This window comes from Theobroma cacao, chromosome 1 (genome assembly GCF_053813885.1).
Source record: "Theobroma cacao isolate CCN51 chromosome 1, ASM5381388v1, whole genome shotgun sequence".
Classification (NCBI taxonomy): Eukaryota; Viridiplantae; Streptophyta; class Magnoliopsida; order Malvales; family Malvaceae; genus Theobroma; species Theobroma cacao.
Window position 1 is genome coordinate 2,461,355 of NC_142639.1, and position 20,227 is coordinate 2,481,581.

The window sequence follows — 20,227 nt, forward strand, 5'->3', positions numbered from 1 at the left end:
AACTAGATTATAGATAACAATTTTTAATATTAAATTTTTATTATATATTTTTTTGGTTTATAAATTCTTTATGATTAATGTAATTCTTATTAAAATTCATTAATTGTTCTAAATAAGATTTTAAATTTTAATTTAGTTTTTAATGAATTAACTTTAATTTATTAATTTAATTTTTATTAATAATATACATAAATATTAATTTTAAATTTATTTTAATTAGATATTTAACGAGTATTATAGATATTTAACGGATAGTTTTTTTTGTTAAGTGATATTTAACGAATAGTGTTTTAGGTTATTCGAATACAAATGCAAATAACAATTTAAAAATTTAATCGGTTATTTATAAAATACGAATACTTTATCAATTAAAAGAATTTGAGTTAACATATCTTAAAAATAACGGCTATCCTATATGTTAACATCCCTAGTTGAATTCCACAAAAGAATTTAATTTTGATATGAAAATGATTATTCAAAAAACGTTAAAAACACATATGAACATTAAACAACATGACATTGCACCAAGATGTATTTTACACATAGCTCGAATTATAAACCAAGATGTATTTATACTTTTCAAACTCCTTATAGAGAAGGAGAGAAAAACAAAAAAACCTTGAGTGAATCTTTTACATAGCATATCTTGAAGTGATTGTTCCAATGACACTTTGAGATCCAATTCAAGTGCCATGTCCCAAACAACAATATAAAGCATCAAGCAGTGTACAAGAAATGGAAACTATTGGAGTAGATGATAATGATAGTAGATATTGCATACGATTTGAGGAGGGAGTCGAGCAAATGGGAAGATATTGTAAGGAGAGAAAGAGATGGAATTGAATGGCTAATAGAATCTGGTGATGGAGGGACGGAGGTCAATCTCCTGGGTCCAAGCGGTCCGGTCTTGAACATGCAGGTGCCAGTAGGTCTGAGCCAACGCGTCTGGGTCCATCATCGTGGCGGCCCCGTCCCCTCCCCCTCCGCTTTGCTTTTGCTCCCCAACCAACCCTCGCTGCGATGCCGATGGCCCCCTGCATTTGCGTTTCACATTTATTGCTCATCATTCATCAGTTTTTTTCAGTAACCATCGCGTCTTGATTGCGAAGACTTTTTCAGTTGTACATTCCCACCTTTTATTTTAAAAATCATATTTCTAGAATATATCCGATGATTTTACTGTAATTTGGAGTTTTTGCCTCCATGAATATGGGATAGGATTCATCAAGAATAGTTTTATACCTGGGTGGACCGATAACTCCGTCAATGATAATATGGGCAACATGGACACCAAGAGGCTGGAACTCTCTTGCCAGGCATTGTGATAATGCTCTCAGGGCAAACTTTCCACAGCCTGTTTCATTTACAAGAAACTGCTAAATTATTCTCATTTTTTTGTTTTTTAAATTGGGTTGGATTAGTTTTCTGATATGTTTAACTGGGGGTGAAAATTACATAGTTCAGAGAAACCAGCAATGCCGTTGAGTGAAGCTGAGCAGCCAGTGAAGAGAATCGTTCCCTTTCCTCTTTCTACCATCCCGGGAAGTACCTTTCATCAATTAGAATGTTACAACAAAAGTAAAATTCCTTCAAAAATTTGATAATGAAACCAATGAAACAAAAGCCGAAATCTAACCAGACAAAAGCAAAAGATAGGCTTCAGATATGGATTTGGATATTTCTGTTTGGAGAACTATAGGGAAACTAGAAGGGGTACCTGTTGAGCGCAAAGGAAAGCACCAAGCGATGACACAGCAAGAGATTTCTCAAAGGAATCGATTTTAATGTCAGTGAAGTTTGTGGGGTGCCAAGAAACTCGCTGATTTGCATTGTAAACCAGAACTTCTACAAATCCTAGTGAGAGAACCCCTTCAAATGCTTCCTTAACACTTCTAGAATCCGAGCAGTCTATTCTGATTGCAAAGACTTGCGCTTTCTCTTCTCTGGCTATCTCATCTGCGAATCTTGACAATCTTCCTGGAAAACATGTAATCCACTGATTAGCACTAGAAAGAGTGATAATGGATAAAAGGGAAAAAGAAAAAAGAGAAACATTTTTGAAGCAAAAGAAAGAGGGCACCTAAGTCCCGGGCGAGGATGGCGACGGTGTATCCTTCATGAGCAAACTTGAAGGCAATAGATCGTCCAAGCTTAGGGCCGACGCCTACAATGGCGGCGATGCCTTTTGTGGAGCTGGAGCTTGCCATGCTGCGCATCTTTAGCAAATCTTGTGGGGTACAAAGAGTTAAAAACCAGATAAGAAGAGCAACAGCAGCAGAAGCAGCAACAGCAATAGTTTTATAGTGTTTGATACTTGAATCTTTCAATTTCCTTGTCCAAAAGATATAAGAGACCTTATAGTTCAAAGGAAAATGAGAGAGCAGTTGGGACTGTGGTTACAAGCTGCTGTCTAAGTCATTGCCTCCTAAGTGAGAGGCACTTTGCCTTAAACCTCTCTTACATTAGAGTCTTGCCTCCCTTTTATATAACCCCACCATTTTATTTCTTCTCTCACTCCATCATCATATATGGAATGATGAATCTCTGAATTCTAGTGATTAATACTGAATCACGACTCTTTTCTGAAAACTTTGCTTGGTTGGTAAAATGTCATTTTTCAAGCTTTTTGAGGAAGTATCCTTGTTTTATTAACATCAATGGTCATTGGTCCATATGCCTACAGAGTGTTGGGGTTAGCTAGTTGGAGCTCTACCTAATTGTAACAGACTAACAGGGCAGGGTAGCAAATGCCAACTATATATATACATAGTCCCATCCACACCACGCTGTTCAGGATTAAAATCCATGTTCAATATTGAACAGTTTAGCCTTTACCCTTTTTTATCAAGTAGAAACAAAGTTTTAGGGTCTTCCAAATTCCAACAGGTTTCCAACAGGTTCAAAGGAAATTTCAAACAGGGCCTAGATTTTCCTTCGCTTTCTAGGAATTTGTCCCCAAAATTTAAAAAAAAAAAAATTGATGGCAAACTCAACTGTTTTCCCAAGAAGGTAGGTTTGTTCCCGGTCTCCTGGCCTTCACACGAGGCAACTACATTTATCTGTACTTTACACCGTTTATATGAAAAACACTATAGCAAAAGAACTAGTTTCCTTCATATCTGAGATTGTTTTTTTGTACTGTGTAGGGCCCCTTTTTTTCTTCTTGGTCCTGATATGAGAGATACCATATCCCATACGATTTACATTGCCTTGGCAAATTGTTCGGGATGATTGGTATGGGGACATCACATGTGCACAACCCTCCTGGTTTCCTGGCCAGTAAATTCTTGCCAATTGGTCCTGAAGAAGGAATATGGCATCAGTTAGTTTTGCTCTGCTTTCATCCTTTGAGAATATTTTGTGAAAAAAAAAAAAGTGAAAATGCTTAGACGGACCTACTAGGCTTTTCCAGGACTTTCGGACACATGGAAAGTTCAGCACCTAATGCCAAGTTGCTCTTCCTGGGCTAACTGCCAAGTGCACAAGCATATATTTCCAGGTCAACTTCCGCGGTTAGCTTCACAAAATTAAAAGACGACACATCCATCCAAGTTCCTTTCGTATTGAAAAAATTCTAGTCCAACCCATTAATGCTATTCAACTGTTGTGTAATTTCACCATCTTGTACATGAATTCTACATAGATTCTATAATGTGAAAATACCCAATCACTAAGTGCTTGATCAATTATAATTCTTACTAAAAACTAAATCGAAAATTTGCCTTTGATGACATATACAATTCCAATTATTCATGTATATCATGAAATGAGGGCTATCCTTCTAAAGCCACCTATAGCAATGTACCCAAACCACACAGCTTAAAGTAATTAGAAAAACCAAGGAGGAATTTCAACCATTAGTACCAAACAAAAGTAAAAAGAATGAATTACTCGAGTTGCGTGGGTTACCAGTCATGCAACAGATGAGGAACGATAAGACACGGTAAGTTGGATAACATCTTTTATGTTGTTTCAAGGGTGTTCTTTTGTTTTCCACCATCTCTTTAGCTTTAAAGCTTTCTAAATAAGGCAAAGGGAGAGCCACCTGCCGGTCCGAAAGTTCTGTCTTAACTGCTGAATTTAGGCCTCAACTAAGATGCAAAAGTGAGGACAAGAACAAGATAAGGATAAGAAATGAGAACTGTTTTGCCTTCACAGTCTGTTAATTAGAATGCTTAGGGAGGTGATGTTTTAGGTATAATGCGACCATTTCTTTCTTCATCTTTTCTATTTTATTCTCGGAATGTTAATGAAGAAGTATAACACTAATTAACTAGCTTCAGCCACGTCTTTTTGAAGGATTTTCTCCCCACACTGAAAATATGATGAGAAATGAATATAATCAAACGAGTCAAGTAGCTATTGATATTGTTCTTGATTCCCTCTTATGATTGTGGGCAAAGTTCGAAAGCTGAAAAGTGTTCCAGAATGAACTTTTTATATACAAGATATTTTTCTCCCAAATCTCCAAGCCCTGGCTTTACTCATCTTTGCCCTGCCGACAACCCCACCAACCCTTTTTTCTATGGACGAAATTGACACACATTCACGACTCATTTTGAGACTAGGATTCCTCTAATATATGCAAGAATCCCCACCCTATACAAGCATTTTTTTTGTAGCTAGCTAGAGCTTCTTTTTTAGATAAGGACGCCAGCTAGACTGTCTATTGCTCTGGTTGTTGCAGAAGTGAAAGGGAAGATACTCACGTTCAATCATTAACTATGGGACCCAGCTAGTGGAAGTCCTATCTCAAACTTTTTAAGTCCTGTAAGAACCCTAGTCATGAATGGCCCATGTTTTAAAGGATCTAGATCTTCCTCCTCGATTTAGCTGATCGGTCGGACTTCTCTCAACAAGTCTTATTCTTCTTCAAATCAAGCTTTCAATCCCTTCCTGAGTATGTGGCTTATGTTTCCCGGCTGTAGATCTTCCAATGCCTGCCATGTTCTTTTGTTTTCGGTGGCGCTGCTTGCTAGCTTGCTTGTCGTTGTTGATTATATTTGAATATTTTGACCTGTAACACTGGACGGATCAAAGAGATTTTTGTCCTACTAATTAACCTTACAGGCATGCTACCGCTAGAAAAAACCTTCTCACTGAAAATGCTACTCCGGATGCTTAACAGGTTAAAAGAAAAACTATGAAAACCCATCGATAATGGTTGAAAGTTAGAGCACCGAAAGATGACAGTGGTCATTTTCATGATCGAATAGGCAACTTGCATGCTTTTCCCCTTCAAGAAGGAAAAAAAAAGAAAAAGGAAAAACACAAGAAATGAAAGGAAAAAAAAAAGAAGAAAGGGGGAATGGGAGGATATATATGGCGTTTTGTCAATTTCACTACATTCCATCCAATATTCTGCTTTATTAGAGGTGTCTTATTCCTCAGTATCGTCCAAGAAATCCAAAGTGAGATGGAGAATTTGGATGAGCTATACATGAAGACAAACGCAGCTTTAAATACAGATTTCAATACCTATTAAGTTTTCATATTCAACTTGTACATGGCCCCTACCCTCCGAAGAACTCTGTGGCTGAATTTGGATAGGAAGGAGCCGTTCAGGCGGGTTTCAGTCTTAGCTGAGCCTCAGATTCGTGCCTTCGGATAAAGCTTTGGTCCTTGGGAAGAGAGCCTGGGTGTCACTTTCCAATGATGATATTTAGTGACCTTTGATTGCAAGGTTATGATGATGGTTAGTAATCTATATCAGATGTCACAAGAGAAGGCCTCCAACATTAAGCAAGTGGTTGGAGTATAAATTATTCTATAATTCATTTCTTCATTGTAATGGGACCATATATTTTCCCCACAACACCAATCTTTCAAGATGACAAATGAGTTTTTTCCAACAATAAATCTGCCTGAAAATGTCTCAAAACAAAGCCCATTTCTTTCTTTTTTTTACATTCAATTCCATCAATCGGGTGTGTGCATAGTTTAACTTTTCATCTTTTTCTGAGTGTGATTCATTGATTCACTGAGAGAGAGAGAGAGAGAGAGAGAGAGAGAGAGAGAGAATAGTGCAAAAGTTAGTGCCCCAAGCCTTTAAATCGATAGTACGTTTACAGGGGAAAAACAACAAAGCAAAAAGAAAGACTGGAACCATTGACCAACCAACCAAGGTGAGACCGTGGGAGCAAAAATAGTGATTATTATTTTTTCCTGGTTTTCTTTGAACTGTCCTTTTCTGATACCCCACATTTTTTTTTGAATGTTGGGTGATTATCATTCTTTTTGATTCTCAAACAAAACTACTTTTCTTTCCTTTCCTTCTATGAAGTGACTTGGATCTTCAGATTCTTTCCTTTCAGATGTGGGATTCTTTGTATACTCCAATTACATGTTAATAAAAAAAATAGGGCTTATTTTAATACTGTGATTAATTTGCAAAGCTTTAATTGAAATTGTTGGTGCTGTTTTTAGCTCTCTTTTTTTACTCATGAAAATTTTATGGGGAAAGATATTTCGAAGGAAAACTAGAAATAAAAAAAAAAAGTAAAGGTTTCAATTTTTAAAAGATTTTTCTCCATATTTTTTGTAAGAATTTCTTTTTCCTTGCCGATTATTAAGAATATACAATTCTTAAATCAGACTCCATATATAAAATTTAATAAAAAATTATTTAATTTTTCTTGAATAATTTAAAGATTCATTTAGATATAATGTTTATTTTATTTTCCTCATTTTTCTTTGGAATTTGTCCAAAAAACCAGAGACAACTTTAAAGCCGAAGCCCAACCTTAGCCCAGTTCCATTGGCCCATAATTCAGATCAGCAAAATGTCCAAAGAAAATACGGGACTTCTTCAAGCTGGCCTATTAACCTAGACGAAGATGGGCTTTAAAAGGTACGGCCCAAATTTGCATTTCCCCATTACTATACTACCAAGGTCCGTGCAAAACTCGCTTAGTCTTCAAGCAGGCCTACTGTAACTAAACCGACAAGAATTTAATACATGGGTTTAGCATAATATGGGCCCAAATCCTCCTGTCTCCGTCACTCTCCGACTCTCTTTTTCGGCTGCCGAGGAGTTCTCTATCTCATTGTCTCTTTCAACTTCATCAACCTTCATAGTTGTTTTTCGATCTTCTTTTTCTCCACATTTCTCTTTCGAAGGAATTCCAGATGAACTCTCTCGTCAGATAAGAAAGCAAAAGGTAATGAAATTAACCTCAGAATTCCCTTCACTTCCCTACTTGCAATCCAGATCAGATCCATGTGTCCCTTCTCTTCGTATTTCTAATTTTCCTTTTCCGATCCTGAGTCTTGGTTCGAAATTTTGTTGGCTTGTCTGTTTACATTTCTAAAGAGCTGAACTTTGTTATTTCTTCTATGGTTCATAAGGTGGGAGATAGAGAGAGTTGAAAAGAAGAATCAATGGAGTGGACCACGTTGCAACACTTGGATCTACGGCATGTCGCTCGAGGCATTCTCAAACCGTTACAACCTCACGCCGCCGCTTTTCATCCCACTCAGGCTCTCGTTGCCGCCGCCATCGGCACTTACATCATCGGTAATAGCAACTAGAACCCTTGCTAATTTGTATTTGTGTTTTTTTTTTTTTAAGAATTTGGATAGATTTTGAAATTTGAAAATTCTTATAGTTTAGAAGTTGAATCAGGTTTAAAGGGAAAAACTTGGATCTTTTTTGGTTGCAGAATTTGATGCTTTAACGGGAAGCAAGTTATCAACTATAGATATTGGCTTGCCTGTGGTTCGAATGTCTTACAGTCCTACAAGTGGCCACTCTGTCATTGCTATTCTTGAGGTTGGTTCCGAAATTTGAATTTTTTTAGCTTCAAAAAATATTGATAGAATTGAATTGCTGCATGTTAAGATTGGTATTAGTACAATCTTTAAATCAGTTATTGCAGATCGAAGAGCATAATATTGGTATTAGTACAATCTTAAGATTTTAATGCCATTAGATCTGTTCCTTTAAAATCACTCCAGAATGAGGAAACAGTTTGAATTTGTTTTGTTTATAAGATTGTAGTGGCATTTTAGAGTAGGGTGTGTTTTTTCAACGTGTGGCATTGATCTTGTAGATAGCTGACTTAAAAGATTCGTTTTTTTTCTGCTTTCCAATTATTAACAAAACATGTTGTCTTAAGATGGTTTATTAGAACCTATTTCTGCTAATGGTTTTCTAAGGATCATATATTTCAGGCAGTTGTTCCTAAGTCTTGAGAATGGTGATGCTAAGCAGGCTATGTAGATATATAGATTGTCAGACCTATGTGATAATAAACAAAATTTGGTAGTTTATTCATTATTCTGAAATTCCTGTTAAGATCCAAGTGTGCGATTTTTTATGTTTTCCTGAAGGTCAGCGTTTCTGTTACATAGTCTTTGTTACATGGACTCATCATTTTGGGTCATTGTACTGGTGTCGACATGACACCATGCCGTTATAGGTACGATATATGTGTCTGACGAGGCATCAACCATACAAACATAGTCTCTGCTCCCTTTGGCTAGCTACAATTGCAGCTGGAAGAAGAAGAAGAATAGAGAAAGGGAGGGAGGGAATCCAAGTCTGTATTATACTGCTTCCTGGCAAAAAGGGAGAAGACAAAATATTTCTGCTGCAGCGCCGAAGAAGATGAAGAAGAATAGGAGAAAATTTAGGGATTTCCTTTTAATTATAACTTGGGCTAGTACAAGGAGCTAATAGTCAGGTCCAAATTCCATTCAAATTAGTCTTACTCTAGCGCAAAAAACAAAAGGATCTCTCTTAGGCTCTTGCCTAGCTAATAATTATATGGGTTTGAGCTTTGAGATAATAATCCTTTTAAAAAAAGTATTTTTGCTAGAATAAAACTATTTAAAATGAACACTGATAGTAAAATAAGAAAAAGAGAAGGGTTTTCTTTCTAATTAAAGCCAAAAGGAAAAAATAAAAATTATTTATATATGGTTTTGCTTTTATATATCTTCAATATATTATTATAAGACGTATCGATGTGTCTGTATGCTACTTTTAGATCCTTTTAAGCCAACTCTGCGAGTCCAAACCTTTAAGCAAAAGGGGAGTTAGACACACATGTCCGTATCCTACTTTTGGATCATTTTAAGCTGACTCTGTGAGTCCATAACTTTAAGCAAAAGGCAAAGCAGACATGCAGATACCAGTAGTGGACACCCATACCTGAGTTGCAACTGACTTTATCCTTTTTATTTGTACTTGATCATTAGATTACATTTTGAAGAAAGAAAAATATCCTTCTCTGACGTTTTGGTTCAATGCAATAATGCTTGTGGTTGTTTAGTTCTTTAAGCTCCTGTTTTACATGAATGGTCGCTCGCCTATATGAAGTTCTCTTACGCTAGTCATAACCTTTATTTTTCTGAAAATTTCATGTTGCAGGATTGTACAATACGTTCCTGTGACTTTGATGCTGAGCAAACTTGTGTTTTACATTCCCCTGAAAAGAAGATGGAACACATTTCGTCTGATGCAGAAGTCCATCTTGCTTTGACACCTCTCCAACCTGTTGTGTTTTTTGGTTTTCATAAGAGAATGAGTGTAACAGGTTGGTTTGCTCCTTGTGTTTTCTAATTTTATCAATTCTTCTATGCTTACACCATCCTATTGTACTATGGAAGTTCTAATAGTCATTTCTAATTCTTTAATTGTCATGCATGAAGTTGTTGGGACTGTTGAGGGTGGGAGAGCACCTACAAAAATAAAGGCAGACTTGAAAAAACCGATTGTTAATCTCGCTTGTCATCCTCGACTACCTGTTCTGGTACATATTTCATTACCCTGGGATAATTTATTCTTACCATTGTTATTATTTCTTGTTGCTTTCTGATAGGGTTGTAAATGTATTTATTTGCTTGAGATGTTCATGTTTTTTCTGAGATGTAGTTCCAGCTTGAGTTAAAAATCATTAGAGGCTTCAATGGTTGGGATATACTTATATAGGCATGAAATTGAACTTTGAATCTGTTCTTTGCTTTTTGCCTGCTCATTTAGTGCACATGAGAAATGTACTGTAATATCGAAGTGCCGGATGCTGAATATGCTTGTTAGTTTAATTCTGATGGAATCATTGCTTAAATGGATCTTTTCTTCTTGGCTGCAACTGAATTTTCAAAATGTCAAATTAATTCATGTTGCAAACAGATCAATAAGAAATCTGCTGTATTAAATTATCTGAGTAGCTAGCCACTGTTTTTTGTTGTGACATATCCGACTAATCAAATAGCTGTTGGACCAAAATCTGATCCATTTACCTGTCTAATCAATGATTTGTATCACTGCTAAATGATCTTTTTCATTCTCATGATTAAGAATGTACTAAACAGCTGTTTATTTTCTGGTTCCTGTCACCTCCTTTCTGGGAAAAAAAAAGTATGTAGCGTATGCAGAAGGTTTGATTAGGGCTTACAACATTCATACATATGCGGTTCATTACACACTACAACGTAAGTTGATGAAGAACTGATTCTTCAATTTTTTTGGACTCTATTATATTGGTCATGTTCAAAGATCATATTACTTTTTTGTACCTTGTTTCTTTCAGTTGATAATACCATTAAGCTCCTTGGTGCTGGTGCATTCGCTTTTCATCCAACACTGGAATGGATTTTTGTTGGTGATAGACGTGGTACGCTTCTTGCCTGGGATGTATCAACAGAGAGACCTATAATGATTGGAATGTAAGCATTTTTTTCCCTCATTTTCTCCTTTCATCTTTCTTTTCATTTCTTCTTTTAACGCCTCTGTGTTCTGTGTGCTGATAGGAGTAGAAGAAGATATTCTAGGCACTTCTCTGTTGAAATATTCTGTTTCTGCCATGCAGTGTACAGGTGGGTTCTCAACCTATTGCATCAGTTGCTTGGCTCCCAATGCTGCGTTTGCTTGTCACTCTTGCCAAGGATGGAACTCTACAAGTGTGGAAAACACGGTTGATGGTTAATCCAAATAAACCTCCCATGCAAGTAAATTTTTTTGAGCCTGCTTGTAAGTTACTGACACAAACATTCTGTGAAGGGAGGATATACATACATGTTTATCTTAAATGGAAATCACATACACAGATCTTTTACTGTTTTCTTTGCAGCAATTGAATCATTGGACATCCCACGCATTCTGTCTCAGCAGGGTGGGGAAGCAGTGTATCCCTTACCACGAATTAGAGCTTTGGAAGTTCACCCAAAATTGAATTTAGCAGCTCTGCTTTTTGCAGTTAAGAGCACTTACCTATATCATTGCATTATAAACTGTTTGTTAATTTCTGTAGTATAAATGTGCATTTTCTATGACAGAATATGACTGGCGGTGACAACTTGAAGAATAGGGCTGCTTACACTAGGGAAGGAAGGAAACAGCTCTTTGCAGTTCTGCAAAGTGCCAGGGGATCTTCAGGTGGACGTTTAGTTAATCTGCCTACATTTGTATTGTTGCATATGAAGAAAATATTCCGTTTTTAAATAATTTATGCCACTATAATTTCTTAATATACTGGATGCCAAGTGTTAAGGGTCTTACAGCAATTATAAAAGCAGTTTAGACATTTGATTTCTTATCGAGCACAAGCTTATGCAAAATTCTAACCTCATTGATGTGATGGAAACAGATTTGAATGTATTGTTTTGTTGGGCACTGCTTTTACAGAATCTATACTCATATTATCTGGAAACTATTGCTCATTTTATGTTTATCATGCTGTATACATTTGCCAACTTTCTGATTAGGAAATAAAGAAAGCTCTTTATGCTTTTTATTTTTTTTCTTTAAATTATATAATTTTTTTTCTGAATATCATACCATGGTTATTCATTATGCTTAATTCTTTGACTATATTTGCTGAAAGTTGATATCACATGCAGCATCTATCTTAAAGGAGAAGCTCTCATCCATGGGTGCCTCAGGAATTTTGGCTGACCATCAGCTTCAAGCACAACTGCAAGAGCAAGACATTAAGGGGTGAGTTAGATTTGTTATCAAGCAAACTGGTCTTTGTAAGCACAGCTGGGGTTTGGAACTTAAATCTGGATGTGCTGATAGACCTTTTTAGTTTGGATTAATGATCATACATTTATAGCTATTCCACATTATTGTGCATAAATTCCTATCTTGTTAGTGATTTCGTTTGATGATACAATTGTGGGATGTTTATGAATGACCACTTATTTATTTCATGGCAGCAAAAGTAATCTTACAATTTCAGACATTGCACGGAAGGCATTCCTCTATAGTGTATATTTCTTCCTCTTCCAACTTTATTCATATCAAATTAAGCTATTTATTTTATGTATTAATTTCTAAATTATAAAGTTTTTTTTTTTTTTTGGGGGGGGGGGGTGTGGGGAGAGGGAGGGCAGTGATTTACCTTTAATTCATTATCTTTCTTGATTATTGCAGCATTTCATGGAAGGTCATGCAAAAACTGCTCCAATATCTAGGCTGCCTCTCATCTCTATTTTAAATACTAAACATCAACTGAAGTACATTCCTGTTTGTGAGGTACCTTGGCTGGTGATATTGAATATGCATCAAAATCTATGTTGCCTTTGGTTAACTTTTATCTAACATGACTGAATTTATTGGCAGCCTTTTCATTTGGAGCTCAATTTCTTCAATAAGGAGAACCGAGTTCTTCATTACCCTGTCAGGGCCTTTTATGTGGATGGTGTGAACCTCATGGCTTATAATCTTTGTTCTGGAGCAGATAGCATTTACAAGAAACTTTTCACATCGGTAAATGCAGAAAGAGATGTATTTTTATTGTTATGACAAGGCTGTGATCCTTAACAATAGGTTTTGCTTTCAGATGCCAGCAAATGTGGAATATTATCCTAAACATATGGTTTATGGTAAGAAGCGGCACCTATTTCTCATTGTTTATGAGTTTAGCGGCACTACACATGAGGTGGTCCTCTACTGGGAAAATACTGATTTAAAGTTGGCTAACAGCAAAGGAAGCACAATCAAGGGTATGTCTGTCTGTTAAGCATGGATGCTTTGCATGTTTTACCTGCTATTTTCTCTTTGTATATGCCTCAACCAGACTATTTAGTTTATGATATTTTTCCTTTCAAATTTTTAGGTTGCGATGCAGCATTTATCGGCCCCAGTGAAAATCAATTTGCTATTCTTGATGAAGATAAGTCTGGACTGGCTTTGTATATTCTTCCAGGATTGGCTTTAGAAGAAGTTGATGGAAAAAATGGTGCAGTTGAGCCAAATCTTTTACCTGATCAACCTGTGGATGCAAAAGCTAATTCTATTCAGGGTCCTGTGTCATTTATGTTCGAAACTGAAGTCGATCGTATATTTTCCACTCCTATAGGTGCTTGGGGGCATATGATTCTTCATATTGGATATTACCATTTGTAATATGTGATACTGATCAATATCTTCTGTGGTTGCAGAGTCAACTTTGATGTTTGCTTGTAATGGGAAGCAGATTGGCTTGGCAAAGTTGGTTCAAGGATACCGTCTTTCAACTTCTGATGGCCACTATATATCAACAAAAACAGAAGGGAAAAAGACTTTAAGGTTAAAAGTAAATGAGATTGTGCTTCAGGTTAGTAATTCAACTTTTTAAGGATGACTTTTGATGTGTTTATTTCATGAAAGCCTTTTAAATATAGCAATAAAATTCTTAAATAAAGTTTAGTATAGTTATATATATTAACTAAAAGTAACAAAGTATTTAATTTTATTAACTATCTTTGCTTGACTTGCAAATGCCTGCGCTTTCTTTCTCTTTAAATATTTAGTTAATTTTTAGTGAAATCTCAATCTAATAAGCATGTGTATAATGTCAGTTCATGAAAGGTTCTGTTCATGAATGTATTAGAAAATAATAATAATATAAGACCAGGAGTTCCTGAGGTCAACTGACTTTCTTCTTTCTTGTACAAGATCCCAAACATTGCTATATTGCCATGTTGATAAATGAAATGATGACTATTTTGGGATCTGTTCCAATGTACTTCGAACTGCCTATAAAACATATGCATCTTTATAGCCAAGAAAAAAAGCATTTATTTCATGGAACTGAATACATACATATCATATACAGAAACTCATACATATTTACTATGCTTTTATGTGTCTATGTATACCTGTATGTCTGTTTGTGCACAAAATCACATATCTATCTGTAGGATCTAACTAATAGTTAGGATTTTTAAACATGTTTTTCAATATCTGCAGGTACACTGGCAAGAAACTTTGAGAGGCTATGTTGCAGGAGTAATAACTACTCACAGGGTGCTTATGGTTTCAGCAGATCTTGACATACTAGCAAGTAGTTCCTCTAAGTTTGACAAAGGAAATCCTTCAATATCCTAAATATGGAGCATAATTTTTTACACAAAATACACACATGCATGCATGACTGCATGTATATGTTACAGAATAACTGTGTCCATGCATACTTGTAAAACTATATACATATTTTCGGTCTGTTGTCAGTGTACCCAATGTTTAGCTAACGGAGATCACTCTTTTTTATCTTATATTAGAGAAAGTCTGTCTCTGACTCGATCTCCTGTTTCCATGACTCTCATTGGAGCAATGCCTGCATCCACTAGCTGTGGTTGCTGATGGGGACATAATTTTAGCATCTTATTCTCTTTTTAGTTGTTTTATTTCTCTTTTATTTCTTTTGCTTCTTCCTACCATTTTCCATCTTGAATAGCACTCTGATTTTGCCTGAGACATAAAATCATTTGTCAAGACTGGACCAATGTAAATTCAACCTGCATTAATCTGTTAAGGGAAGAGAGGTTGTTTTCTCAACGTATGTGGTTACACTGTGTGTATATTTGCATGCATGCTTGTACAAATACATGTAAGTAATGTATATAGTCAAGATTTGTAAATTTGTTTGACTGCTTAACTCATGCGCACTTTAGATCCCTACTGTGGGTTGGACCTGCACTTCTCTTTTCTACTGCAACTGCAGTTTGCATTTTAGGATGGGATGGGAAAGTGAGGACCATACTCTCCATTAGCCTGCCAAATGCAGGTTTGTCATTTTCTGGTTCTCAATTGCTTTTTATGCCATTATATTGTATCAAATACAACTCAGTGCTGCATCATTATATTGTGGAGTTACTGAGATAATCTTCTTTTCTGCAGCTCTTGTTGGGGCGTTAAATGATCGGTTGTTGCTCGCTAACCCTACAGATATAAATCCCAGACAAAAGAAGGGGTTTGAGATTAAGACCTGCCTAATTGGGCTTCTCGAACCTCTTCTTATTGGTTTTGCTACCATGCAACAATATTTTGAGCAGAAGCTTGACCTTTCTGAAATACTATACCAAATAACATCAAGGTTTTATACTCCCTTACTTTGTATATTTTCAATGTTTTCTGCCTAATGTTACTCATTTAATTGAAGTCTTACTCCTGTTTGATGTGTAAAAATGTAGTATTTTGCATTAGCTATAATCAAAGTGGATCTATGGATGAAACTTGACATCTGACTTTTCTACTGTTTTACCTTATTAAGGTTTGACAGCTTACGTATCACTCCTCGATCTCTTGATAATCTAGCTAGAGGTCCTCCAGTTTGTGGAGATCTTGCAGTATCATTATCCCAAGCAGGTCCACAGTTCACTCAGGTGAATGAATGATTATGTGTTATGTTTCACATTTTACTACCCTTTTACCTTTGGTTCTGAACTTGCTACAAAACAAACTTAGGTGCTGCGGGGAGTCTATGCAATCAAAGCACTTCGTTTTTCTACTGCTTTATCTGTTTTGAAGGATGAGTTTGTGCGTTCTAGAGATTATCCAAAATGCCCACCAACCTCTCATTTGTTCCACCGGTTCCGCCAGTTGGGATATGCCTGTATCAAGTAAGCATCAACCTCTGTCTTTGTCACTGCTAAATTTCTGGGTTTAAACATTTTTAATTAACTTCTTGTCAATGGAGATAGCTACTTTTTTATAAAAGAAGAGGATATGTTGGTATTTTTCAGAAGATTAAATTGTAATATATCATGCTAGATACTTGTGTGCTGGCCTGTGGTTTAGAGTTCAGATTAACATTATGATTGCTACCAGTGTGCACTGAAAATTTGAATTAGTATTCATACCAACCTTCCGTACATGTAAATTTCAGATAGATGACTACCAATTTTTGTTTGTGGTAAATATCCCATTGAATCTTTATCTTAAAGTTATTTGTGTCCATTGGGATCTTTATCAGAAGTTCGATACATAAAATATTGTGTGCTTCTTAGTTTAAGCATCTTTTTTTAGAATTATTGTCTAATATTATGTAATCTTTATTAAGAACACTATACATAGGCATCTTCTGATCTTCTAACCATTGACATTGTTGAACCTTCATGCCTGTTTGAATTGTTATTTTATGGTCCTTTTTTGCTTAATGAGACTAAATTTTGAAATTGCAGGTATGGTCAGTTTGACAGTGCAAAGGAAACTTTTGAAGTCATAGCAGACTATGAAAGCATGCTAGACCTGTTTATATGCCACCTCAACCCCAGTGCTATGCGGCGTCTTGCTCAGAGGCTGGAGGAAGAAGGTGCTGATTCAGAATTGAGGCGATATTGTGAAAGGATATTAAGAGTCCGCTCAAGTGGTTGGACACAAGGCATTTTTGCCAACTTTGCTGCTGAAAGTATGGTTCCTAAAGGACCTGAATGGGGTGGTGGAAACTGGGAAATTAAGACCCCTACAAACTTAAAGAGTATACCTCAATGGGAGCTTGCTGCAGAAGTTATGCCATACATGAAGACTGATGATGGTGCCATTCCGTCAATTATCACAGATCATATTGGTGTTTACCTTGGTTCTATCAAAGGAAGAGGTAATATTATTGAAGTAAGGGAAGATAGCTTGGTCAAGGCCTTTATACCTGCAGCAGGTGACAATAAGCCAAATGGAGTCCATACTTCTATGATTAAATCTATAGATAAGTCCAAGGGAGTTCTGGGTGGTGAATCCAGGGTTGATTCCTTGATGGGTCTGGAAACTTTAACCAAACCATCTGATAGTTCCACTGCTGCTGATGAACAGGCTAAAGCTGCTGAAGAATTTAAGAAAACAATGTATGGCACAGCTGATGATGGTAGCAGCAGTGATGAGGACGGAGTGTCAAAAACTAAAAAGTTACAGATCAGAATACGAGACAAGCCGATTACGCCAGGCACTGTGGATGTCAATAAGATTAAAGAAGCAACAAAGCGACTTGGTGATGGCTTGGGCCTACCTATAAGTAGGACAAAGTCACTGACTGGTGTTTCTCAGGACCTTGGTCAGAGCCAGCAGCAACCTTATCCTGCTACCAGTGGGTCTGTGACTAACCCCACAGTTTCTGCCCCTGGAGATCTCTTTGGTACTGACTCATGGATACAACCTGCATCGGTATCACAAACAGCTCCTACAACCAAGGGTGTGGGAATTGCTGCTGGACCCATACCTGAGGACTTTTTCCAAAACACAATACCATCCCTCCAGGTTGCAGCTGCTTTGCCTCCTCCAGGAACTTATCTTTCAAAGTTGGATCAAACTTCTCGACAGGTTGAAGTTGGTGGAAAGGTACCACCTGACCAGGTAATTGCACCTGCATCTGATATTGGTCTCCCTGATGGTGGGGTTCCACCTCAAGCCCATGAACGACCTATTCCTTCTGATTCTATTGGGCTTCCTGATGGTGGTGTTCCTCCACAATACTCTGTTCCAGCTGCTGGTATGCCACAGCCTCAAGTTCAGCCTGCACAGACGCCACTATCCATACAGCCTCTCGATCTTAGTGCTCTTGGAGTTCCAAACTCTGCAGAGTCAGAAAAACCTGCTCCCTCTGCTTCTGCTCCAACATCTGTGCGCCCTGGACAGGTGAATATGCATATTATGTTATCTTTTCTCTCTGTTTCTGTCATTCTTGATTATGGAAGGCACATTTGTTTTGTACTTCTATAAACACTGCTATATGTTCCTAATAACTTCAAGTCGCATAACTTATTGCCTGGGAAAAAAAACGAAATAATTTCCTAACAGTATTTGGAACAAAGGTTCTGTTGGCCTATTTGGCTTTCTAGCAATAATCTGTCCTTGTGTGTTGGCAACTCTGTACTTCTATCATTCTCTGGAGATGTGTTTGTAGCTTCTCTTATTCTTCAATTTACTTTATATTTTCCCTTGATAGGTTCCACGTGGGGCAGCAGCTTCCATATGTTTCAGGACTGGACTTGCTCACCTTGAGCAGAATCAACTTCCAGATGCATTATCCTGTTTTGATGAAGCTTTTCTGGCACTGGCTAAGGATAACTCTCGTGGAGCTGATATTAAAGCTCAAGCTACCATTTGTGCTCAATACAAGATAGCAGTAAGACTTCTTCAGGTACAGCATTGTTTTCCAGGCACCAAATTTTAAAAACTACAGCAGTTGTCTTTTTCTTGTACTAAAGACTAAATCCTAAAACGGATTGATGGTGATAGGTTATGATTTAGCTCTTAATCATCCTGTGTGAGCTTTTTATTTTGGCCAAATATTCAATAGTCAAGCTACTATTTTAGGAGATAAGAGTTTTAAGCGTCTGTCAGGTTTTGCAAATATCAATTTAGGTTGAATGTTCCTTCTCTTCTGTCATGATGCTGTCCTTGCTTTTGCATTTATGCACATAGGGTGATGAGGATCTTGTTTAGGCTCTGTGTTGTTGCTAGTAGATTTTAATGATTTTCGTTAGCACTTAAGGACAGTTGCATCATGTATGGGTGTAACTCCAAAGGCTTTTTATTGTGCTTATGGTATTAGAGATCTTAAAATGTACTGATCTCTACAGAACAAGAATGTATCTATTCTGGGTACATGGACCATTATTCAAAATTCTAATATGTCGTTAGTTAAATCAATTGTTTTCAATTGTATCTAGCTGGGTAGTTTATGCTAATTGATGATACGTCAACAATTCATACATTCAAAAGTTAGAATTAATTGTTGTGGTGGATATGCTAGCTTAGCAATAGCATTTGCTTACTTTATACCCAATTAAAAATCTCAAGCCTCTATCTTTGTTATTTGGTTTTAAACATAAAATCATCTTTCATGACTGGATATTACTTTGGTTCTCCTGCAGGAAATTACAAGGTTGCAAAAAGTCCAAGGTCCAAGTGCACTCAGTGCAAAAGATGAGATGGCTAGACTATCTAGACATCTAGGTTCTTTGCCTCTTCAGGCAAACCACCGAATAAATTGCATTCGCACTGCCATAAAACGAAATATGGATGTTCAGAATTATGCTTATGCCAAGCAGATGCTTGAACTTCTCTTCTCCAAGGCACCTCCAGGTAAGCAAGAGGAATTGAGGAGCCTGATTGACATTTGTGTTCAGAGGGGTTTAACCAACAAGTCTATTGATCCACTGGAAGATCCCTCTCAGTTCTGTGGTGCCACTCTCGGCCGTCTGTCAACTATTGGCTATGATGTTTGTGATCTTTGTGGGGCCAAATTTTCGGCTCTCTCAATGCCAGGATGCGTTATCTGCGGTATGGGAAGTATTAAAAGATCAGATGCTCTAGGAGGGGCAGCCCCAGTTGCTTCACCATTTGGCTGAGATCATATCAGCTTTTCCTATAATCTATCAAACTCTCCTGGAAGCTCACCGTTAATGTCAGAGGTTTTCACCTATTCAGGAGCCTCAGCTACAGAAATCTCCATTCAGGAGCACTCATTTTACTTTTGTTTTGACCCCTTCCAGAGGTTGGGTCCTTTATCATTGAGAATCTAGCAGCGGCCACTAGGTATATAGTTTCACTTTTAATTTATTGGTATATGATTCTTTTTCCTCCCTTCTTACTCACCCCCTCTTTTCATTTGAATATCACCTTCAGTCCCATTTGTTTGCTGTGACTTAGGACCTTCCGGTGTTGTAATATTTCATATTCTAACAGTATACCAATTCCTTGGCTGTAAATACCTTTGGTGATATGCCCATTATAAACAAAAATGATTGGTGTTTCAGATCTTATTCTCAAATAATTAACCTATTGTAAGGTACTTCTTTCGTAGTTACTAGATTGCTAGTGCGACGTGGCACCAACATATGCTGTAACATACCTCGTATCTTATATGCACGTTTCTTTTTTGGCTCATTCTCATATATACACCAGATCGAAGAAAATCTGCACTTACTTGATTCATTAGCTTCAATCGAGCAGCTGTTGTGCAATACGTGAAGCCTGGTGGTACAATGAGTCGTGCCTAACTGTTTCTGCGCTCTCTAAGGT

At 36.9% G+C, this 20,227-nt stretch overlaps 2 protein-coding genes across 3 annotated transcripts; one reads left to right on the forward strand and one right to left on the reverse strand.

Annotated features, from left to right (window-relative positions):
* Positions 1-498: 498 nt before the first annotated feature.
* On the reverse strand, positions 499-2,610 carry LOC18611090 (NAD(P)-binding Rossmann-fold superfamily protein). 2 transcript variants are annotated; one of them, XM_007047132.3, is made up of 5 exons: positions 2,081-2,602; positions 1,718-1,977; positions 1,456-1,549; positions 1,243-1,354; positions 499-1,034 (listed from the first exon to the last, which is right to left on the reverse strand). In XM_007047132.3, the coding sequence occupies exons 1-5, from the start codon at positions 2,214-2,216 to the stop codon at positions 848-850; spliced, it is 789 nt and encodes a 262-aa protein (XP_007047194.1). In that variant the 5' UTR covers positions 2,217-2,602; the 3' UTR covers positions 499-847. The 2 variants fall into 2 exon arrangements, with proteins under 2 accessions (XP_007047194.1, XP_088660532.1); XM_088804406.1 differs by having other exon boundaries at positions 1,005-1,133; positions 2,081-2,610.
* Positions 2,611-7,014: 4,404 nt separating this feature from the next.
* Positions 7,015-19,961, forward strand: LOC18611092 (Transducin/WD40 repeat-like superfamily protein). The gene is made up of 25 exons (XM_007047135.3): positions 7,015-7,160; positions 7,348-7,516; positions 7,662-7,771; positions 9,374-9,539; positions 9,655-9,755; positions 10,365-10,437; positions 10,536-10,671; positions 10,815-10,975; positions 11,076-11,200; positions 11,281-11,380; positions 11,845-11,941; positions 12,163-12,214; positions 12,380-12,481; positions 12,569-12,715; positions 12,789-12,951; positions 13,065-13,307; positions 13,390-13,544; positions 14,180-14,308; positions 14,879-14,996; positions 15,110-15,305; positions 15,483-15,594; positions 15,677-15,831; positions 16,393-17,836; positions 18,147-18,341; positions 19,078-19,961. The coding sequence occupies exons 2-25, from the start codon at positions 7,381-7,383 to the stop codon at positions 19,552-19,554; spliced, it is 4,893 nt and encodes a 1,630-aa protein (XP_007047197.3). The 5' UTR covers positions 7,015-7,160; positions 7,348-7,380; the 3' UTR covers positions 19,555-19,961.
* Positions 19,962-20,227: the final 266 nt, after the last annotated feature.

Bases quoted from the DNA above. Each gene is read 5' to 3' on its own strand.
- LOC18611090 (XM_007047132.3), bottom strand. From the start codon at position 2,216: ATGCGCAGCATGGCAAGCTCCAGCTCCACAAAAGGCATCGCCGCCATT. The intron at 1,978-2,080 runs GTGCCCTCTTTC...CATGTTTTCCAG, and splicing joins CATCCTCGCCCGGGACTTAG to GAAGATTGTCAAGATTCGCA. The intron at 1,550-1,717 runs GTACCCCTTCTA...AATTGATGAAAG, and splicing joins CTTTCCTTTGCGCTCAACAG to GTACTTCCCGGGATGGTAGA.
- LOC18611092 (XM_007047135.3), top strand. From the start codon at position 7,381: ATGGAGTGGACCACGTTGCAACACTTGGATCTACGGCATGTCGCTCGA. The intron at 10,976-11,075 runs GTAAGTTACTGA...TTTTCTTTGCAG, and splicing joins AAATTTTTTTGAGCCTGCTT to CAATTGAATCATTGGACATC. The intron at 12,952-13,064 runs GTATGTCTGTCT...TCAAATTTTTAG, and splicing joins CAAAGGAAGCACAATCAAGG to GTTGCGATGCAGCATTTATC.